Source organism: Oncorhynchus keta, chromosome 8, assembly GCF_023373465.1.
Source record: "Oncorhynchus keta strain PuntledgeMale-10-30-2019 chromosome 8, Oket_V2, whole genome shotgun sequence".
NCBI lineage: Eukaryota > Metazoa > Chordata > Actinopteri > Salmoniformes > Salmonidae > Oncorhynchus > Oncorhynchus keta.
The window spans coordinates 43,100,741-43,108,240 of record NC_068428.1 but is presented as its reverse complement, the minus strand read 5'-3'; the positions used below and the strand labels follow the sequence as shown (position 1 = coordinate 43,108,240).

The 7,500-nt window shown below is 43.6% G+C and overlaps 1 protein-coding gene and 1 long non-coding RNA gene across 3 annotated transcripts in view; both read right to left on the bottom strand.

Annotated features, from left to right (window-relative positions):
* Positions 1 to 1,039: 1,039 nt before the first annotated feature.
* Positions 1,040 to 5,553, bottom strand: LOC127931465 (uncharacterized). The gene is made up of 3 exons (XR_008141325.1): positions 5,004 to 5,553; positions 4,807 to 4,886; positions 1,040 to 4,766 (listed from the first exon to the last, which is right to left on the bottom strand). It is a non-coding gene; the product is annotated as an uncharacterized LOC127931465 (long non-coding RNA).
* Positions 5,554 to 5,953: 400 nt separating this feature from the next.
* syndig1l (synapse differentiation inducing 1-like) overlaps positions 5,954 to 7,500 on the bottom strand; it is a 121,973-nt gene continuing 120,426 nt past the window's right edge. For both annotated transcript variants that reach the window (XM_052524320.1, XM_052524319.1), the window contains exon 4: positions 5,954 to 7,269. In XM_052524320.1, the coding sequence (XP_052380280.1) occupies positions 7,111 to 7,269 (159 nt within the window). In that variant the 3' untranslated portion in view covers positions 5,954 to 7,110. The remainder of the gene's footprint in view (positions 7,270 to 7,500) is intronic.

Here is a 7,500-nt window from a genome sequence, read left to right as displayed (position 1 = left end):
GGAGAGAGAGGGAGTTAGGAGGAGGGTGAGGGAGGGAGGGAGGGAGAGGGTGAGGGTGGGAGGTAGAGGCAGAGAGGGCGGATGGAGGGAGGCAGAGTGAGGGAGAGAGAGCTGTAAGTGTAGAGAGTTGAGTTACAATGCTTCAGTGCCCACACTACCTGGGCCCTGGGAATGTATAGTATTGAATAGTTGTCTGTGTTGTACCACAACACTGAGTCAGACCACAGGGACACTATGAAGTTGAGTTTACGACTGCGTCTCAAACTGCACCCTATTCCTTTTGTATAGCACTATATTTACCGGAGCCCTATGTGCCCTGGTCAAAAGTTATGCACGACATAGGGAATACTTGGGACGCAGCCTACACTGGCCCTAGAGCAGAGGACAGTTTTAGAGAACAAAAACTGGATGGTAAAATGTTGAAGTTACATCAGGTAAATAGCTATAGGACTGATGGGGATATTATACGAATATACATGTTCAAAAGTATGGAGTCTGTTAGAAATGTCCTTGATTTCCATGTAAACATACATGAAATGGGTTGCAAAATGAATAGGAAATATAGTCAAGAAGGTCAACAAGTTTATAAATAATGATTGTTAATTGAAATAGTAATTGTGTCCTTGAAACTTTGCTTTCGTCAAAGAATCCTCCATTTGCAGCAATTACAGCCTTGCAGACCTTTGGTATTGTAGTTGTCAATTTGTTGAGGTAATCTGAAGAGATTTCACCCCATGCTTCCTGAAGCACCTCCCACAAGTTGGATTGGCTTAATGGGCATTTCTTACGTACCATACGGTCAAGCTGCTCCCACAACAGCTCAATAGGGTTGAGATCCAGTGACTGTGCTGGCCACTCCATTATAGACAGAATACCAGCTGACTGCTTCTTCCCTGAATAGTTACCATACGGTCAAGCTGCTCCCACAACAGCTCAATAGGGTTGAGATCCGGTGACTGTGCTGGCCACTCCATTATAGACAGAATACCAGCTGACTGCTTCTTCCCTGAATAGTTACCATACGGTCAAGCTGCTCCCACAACAGCTCAATAGGGTTGAGGTCCAGTGACTGTGCTGGCCACTCCATTATAGACAGAATACCAGCTGACTGCTTCTTCCCTAAATAGTTCTTGCATAGTTTGGAGCTGTGCTTTGTGTCATTGTCTTGTTGGAAATTGTTGAAATTGTTGAAATTGGCTCCAATTAAATACTGTGAAAAGGGTATGAATGACGATGCAAAATTAAGAGATAGCCTTCCTTCTTCAAATTCCCCTTTACCCTGTACAAATCTCCCACTTTACCACCAGCAAAGCAGCCCCAGACAACCACAATATCTCCACCATGCTTGAAAGATGGCGTCAAGCACTCCTTCAGCATCTTTTTATTTTTTCTGCGTCTCACAAATGTTCTTCTTTGTGATCCGAACACCTCAAACTTAGATGTGTCTGTCCATAACATTTTTTTCTAATCTTCCTCTGTCCGTCATCTGTGTTCTTTTGCCGATCTTAATATTTTATTTTTATTGGCCAGTCTGAGATATGGCTTTTTCTTTGCAACGCTGTCTAGAAGGCCAGCATCCGTAAGTCGCCTCTTCACTGTTGACGTTGAGACTGGTGTTTGCGGGTATTATTTAATGAAGCTGCCAGTTGAGGACTTGTGAAGCATCAGTTTCTCAAACTGGACACTCTAATGTACTTTTCCTCTTGCTCAGTTGTGCACCGGGGCCTCCCCCTCCTCTTTCTATTGTGGTTAGAGCCAGTTTGCGCTGTTCTTTGAAGGGAGTAGTACACAGCATTGTACGAGATCTTCAGTTTCTTGGCAAGTTCTCGCATTGAATAGCCTTCATTTCTCAGAACAAGAATAAACTGACGAGTTTCAGAAGAAAGTTCTTTGTTTCTAGCCATTTTGAGCCTGTAATCAAACCCACAAATGCTGATGCTCCAGATACTCAACGTTTCTAAAGAAGGCCAGTTTTATTGCTTCTTTAATCAGAACAACATTTTTCAGGTGTGCTAACATAATTGAAAAGTGTTTTCTAATGATCAATTAGACTATTAATATTATGAACTTGGATTAGCTAACACAACGTGCCATTGGAACACAGGAGTGATGGTTGCTGATAATGGTCCTCTGTACGCCTATGTAGATATTCCATAAAAAAATCTGCCGTTTCCAACTGCAATAGTCATTTACAACATTAACAGTGTCTACACTATATTTCTGATCAATTTGACGTTATTTTAATGGACAAAAATGTGCTTTTCTTTCAAAAACAAGGATATTTCTAAGTGACCCCAAACTTTTTAAAACTGTAGTGTATATAGTACCAGACAAACGTTTGGAAACACCTACTCATTCAAGGGTTTTTTCTTTATTTTTACTATTTTCTACATTGTAGAATAATAGTGAAGACATCAAAACTATGAAATAACACATATGGAATCATGTAGTAACCAAAACAGTGTTAAACAAATCTAAATATATTTTATATTTGAGATTCTTCAAGGTAGCCAACGTTTGCCTTGATTGACAGCTTTGCTCACTCTTGGCATTCTCTCAACCAGCTTCATGAGGTTGTCACCTGGAATGGTTTTCCAAAAGTCTTGAAGGAGTGCCCACATATTCTGACCACTTTTAGGCTGATTTTCCTTCACTCTGCAGTCCAACACAGCGCCTTCGGAAAGTATTCAGACCTCTTGACTTTTTCCACATTTTGTTACGTTACCTTGTTCTAAAATGGATGAAATAAAACATCCTCATCAATCTAAACACAATAACCCATAGTGACATCACAATAACCCATAGTGACATCACAATACCCCATAATGACATCACAATACCCAATAACAACAAAGTGAAAACAGGTTTTTAAACATTTTTGCAATTTTATAAAACATTCAAAACAGAAATACCTTAGTTACATATGTATTCAGACCCTTTGCTATGAGACACGAAATTGAGCTCAGATGCATCCTGTTTCCATTGATCATCCTTGAGATGTTTCTACAACTTGATTGGAGTCCACCTGTGGTAAATTTTAATTGATTGGACATGATTTGGAAAGGCACACACCTGTCTATATAAGGTCCCACAGTTGACAGTGCATGTCAGAGCAAAAAACAAGCCATAAGGTCAAAGGAATTGTCCATAGACAGGATTGTGTCGTGGCACAGATCTGGGGAAGGGTACCAAAACAATTCTGCAACATTGAAGGTCCCCAAGAACACAGTGGCTTCCATCATTCATAAATGGAAAATGTTTGGAACCACCAAGACTCGTCCTAGAGCTGGCCGCCTGGCCAAACTGAGCAATCAGGGGAGATGGGCCTTGGTCAGGGAGGTGACCAAGAACCTGATGGTCACTCAGAGAGCTCAAGAGTTCCTCTGTGGAGATGGGAGAACCTTCTAGAAGGACAAATATATCTGCAGCACTCCACCATTCAGACCTTTGCGGTAGAGTGGCCAGATGGAAGCCACTCCTCAGTAAAAGGCACATGACAGCCCGCTCTGCTTGGCAGAGCCCGGACTTAAACCTTATCGAACATTGTTGGATTTGACCTGAAAATAGCTGTGCAGCAACGCTCCTCATCCAACCTGACAGAGCTTGAGAGGATCTGCAGGAAAGAATGAAACTCCTCAAATACAAGTGTGTCAAGCTTGTAGCGTCAATACCCAAGAAGACTTGAGGCTGTAAACGCTGCCAAAAGTGCTTCAACAAAGTAAAGGGTCTGAATACTTATGTAAATGTAATATTTCAGTTTTTTTTATTTCATTATAAATTCGCAAACATTTCAAAAAAATGTTTTTGCTTTGTCATTTGTTGGGTATTGTGTGCAGATTGATGCATTTAAAAATATATATATATCCATTTTTGAATAAGGCTGTAACGTAACAAAATGTGACAAAAGTCAAGGGGTCTGAATACTTTCCGAAGGCGCTGTATATTATAGAGATGGTTAAAAAAGTGGCGCTATTGCCAAAACACCTTCTATATTTGAGAAAAGTTGAGAGTATGCCAAGAGTGTGTAAAGCTGTCATCAAGGCAAAGGGTGGCTACTTTGAAGATTCAAATATATTTTGATTTGTTTAACACTTTTATTTTGGTTACTACATGATTCCATATGAGTTAGTTCATAGTTCTGATGTCTTCACTATTATTCTACATGGAATATGGAAAATAGTCCAAATGAAGAAAAACCCTGGAATGAGGAGGTGTGTCCAAAAATTTGAACTGATACTGTATATATTTTTGTTCTTTCGGCATTTTGTCACAATTTATGTTCTTTCTGAGCGAAAAATACTTTAAGAAGAACTGAAACCTCTGCTGTGACACTGTAATACAGGAAACATCGAAAAGAAATACAATCTTCTGTCTACTACTAAGTATCCAGTGCTTTGTTCGAGGACGGTTCGGCCAAGCCAGTAGATCTGAATACACCTTCACAGGCAGGGTTTAGTGAAGGTACCTTAGAAAGTATGAAGGGGAACCACGTAGAAACACTAGCATGGATGTATGGAGGGAAGGCAGAACCCTAACGGACCAAAACAAGACATTATTAGAGAGATCTTATGGGCGTTTCTCTTTGATGGCGCTTTAGGGAGACGAAACAACTTGAGCATTGTACATCTCTCCCCAGTCCAGGTCACCTGCAGAGAGCATTGTACATCTCTCCCCAGTCCAGGTCACCTGCAGAGAGCATTGTACATCTCTCCCCAGTCCAGGTCACCTGCAGAGAGCATTGTACATCTCTCCCCAGTCCAGGTCACCTGCAGAGAGCATTATACATCTCTCCCCAGTCCAGGTCACCTGCAGAGAGCATTGTACATCTCTCCCCAGTCCAGGTCACCTGCAGAGAGCATTGTACATCTCTCCCCAGTCCAGGTCACCTGCACAGCATTGTACATCTCTCCCCAGTCCAGGTCACCTGCAGAGAGCATTGTACATCTCTCCCCAGTCCAGGTCACCTGCAGAAGCATTGTACATCTCTCCCCAGTCCAGGTCACCTGCAGAGAGCATTGTACATCTCTCCCCAGTCCAGGTCACCTGCAGAGAGCATTGTACATCTCTCCCCAGTCCAGGTCACCTGCAGAGAGCATTGTACATCTCTCCCCAGTCCAGGTCACCTGCAGAGAGCATTGTACATCTCTCCCCAGTCCAGGTCACCTGCAGAGAGCAGGAAATTAGCTTTTTCTCTCCTTTTGAATTTATATTATTCAATTTCTGCCAACACAGTTTGTTCAGTTAGAAACACACACACAATATTTATGTTATTAATTAAAGCTAGAATTGTGAGATCTGTCAATGTTTGACAGCTTTGCTTTCTTGTTGTCGTTTCAACAAACAGTAATTAATAGTTCTGAGTTTGTTGACAATAGTCCAGATAGTCTCCTTTATGAAGATGAAAACATGCCTTTGGGACAGAAATGTTTGATCTGACTTTAACGTTCTGAAAGTCAGAAAGCAATAAGGACCTGTTACACGACTACCCCATCAGTGGGAAGAGCTCTCTCTCTCTCTCTGACTGACTGACTGACTGACTGACTGACTGACTGACTGACTGACTGACTGACTGACTGTCTCTCTCTCTCTCTCTCTCTCTCTCTCTCACACACACACTGACTGACTCTCTCTCTCACACACTGACTGACTCTCTCTCTCTCTCACACACTGACTGACTCTCTCTCTCACACACTGACTGACTCTCTCTCTCTCACACACTGACTGACTCTCTCTTTGTCTCTCTCTCTCTCACACTGACTGACTCTCTCTTTGTCTCTCTCTCTCTCACACTGACTGACTCTCTCTTTGTCTCTCTCACACTGACTGACTCTCTCACACTGACTGACTCACTCTCTCACACTGACTGACTGACTCTCTCACACTGACTGACTGACTGGCTCACTCACTCACTCACTCACTCACAACCAACAGAGGCCATACTAATAATCTCTCTCTCTCTCTCTCTCTCTCTCTCTCTCTCTCTCTCTCTCTCTCTCACTCTCTCTCTCTCTCTCTCTCTCTCTCTCTCTCTCTCTCTCTCTCTCTCTCTCTCTCTCTCTCTCTCTCTCTCTCTCTCTCTCTCTCTCTCTCTCTCTCTCTCTCTCTCTCTCTCTCTCTCTCTCTCTCTCTCTCTCTCATATCAAAGGATCTCAGACGAAGGTCTTCATGTTGACGGAGAACCAACCAGCGTTAGGCCTTTGACCCAGGCCAAATGAAGAAGCATTTGATGGTATATTAAAAAAAATGATAGTCAGTCAGTAGCAGGGGATCCAAATAGACAACATTTTCAAACCCTGTTTAGAAGTTCAGATGACACAGAGAACTCAAGGTTTTTAGTGTTTCGGCTTGTATTTTCAGTGAGTCCTCCAGACACTGGGGCCCCTCCAAGTTCCTCAATTCCCTAAAGTCTCAGTAACTGGCATCCATGTTTTTCCATGTCTGCCCCCCCCGTCTGTCTCTGTAATGGTTTGTAGAATGTTGGAGGAACACAGCAGAGTTCAAACACCCTACAGGGGGGTGAAGACTACGGAGCAGAACAGCGGAACGGCAGAACTCAATTCTCTCCTCAACTTCACTCAGGTAACTTTTCCCAGAGAAATATGTCTGTTTTCAGTCTGTACTGGTTTCGCCTTGCTCTCCTCCTCCTCCTCCTCCCTTCCTGCCTTGCTCTCCTCCTCCTCCTCCTCCCTTCCTGCCTTGCTCTCCTCCTCCTCCTCCTCCCTTCCTGCCTTGCCCTTCTCAGTCTGTTCATCTAATCTTTGCTGACGGGGACCACCCGTAGGGAAGCTAAAGGGGGAGGATAGACAGATTTATGGATGACAGAGGAACATGCCCCAAAAACTGTTTCCATTGTCAGGAGCTCTGTTATGTTCTGAAGAGGGGCAGTTTTAACATGGCATTAGCCGTGTTCATTGAGAGTGGTGGTTCATCCTTCCTTTCCTCTTTTGTGGTTCCTCTGGTTGTCCAGGAGAAGAACGGAGGGATGGAGGGAGAAGGAGGAATATGTCCCCAAAAAGTTTCCATGTCAGTGGCAGTGTTCCATTCCAGGAAGAGACAGTTCCTAGCTGTCCTGCTTTTCCCCGGTGGTCTGGTCCGGGAGGTCAGGCGCTGCTATACGTGTCCAGGCTTGGAGAGGTAGGCGATGAGGGCCACCACCACCCCAACGTAGACCCCTGTCCCGATGGTGATGGAAAGGGCCGCTAGGAACAGTGCCCTCCGGGACGCGATGCTCGCCAGCGGGAAGTCACCCTTCGTCACCGCCTTACTGGTCTGGAAGAAGGAAACAGAGGAGAGAGATGAGTGAGATATCGCCTTGGAAACACAATAGAACTGTGGAAAAGCTCATCATGGATTGTGGGTTTGAAAAATGTCAGTTAGGAGTCTTGTCGTATGATGTAAGACATGTGAAAATGGTAGTTAGGACTAAACAAGTCTTGGGACATAAGATTTGAAAACTGCCAATTAGGAGTAGTCAAGCCTTGTGTGATACAGGTAACTGCC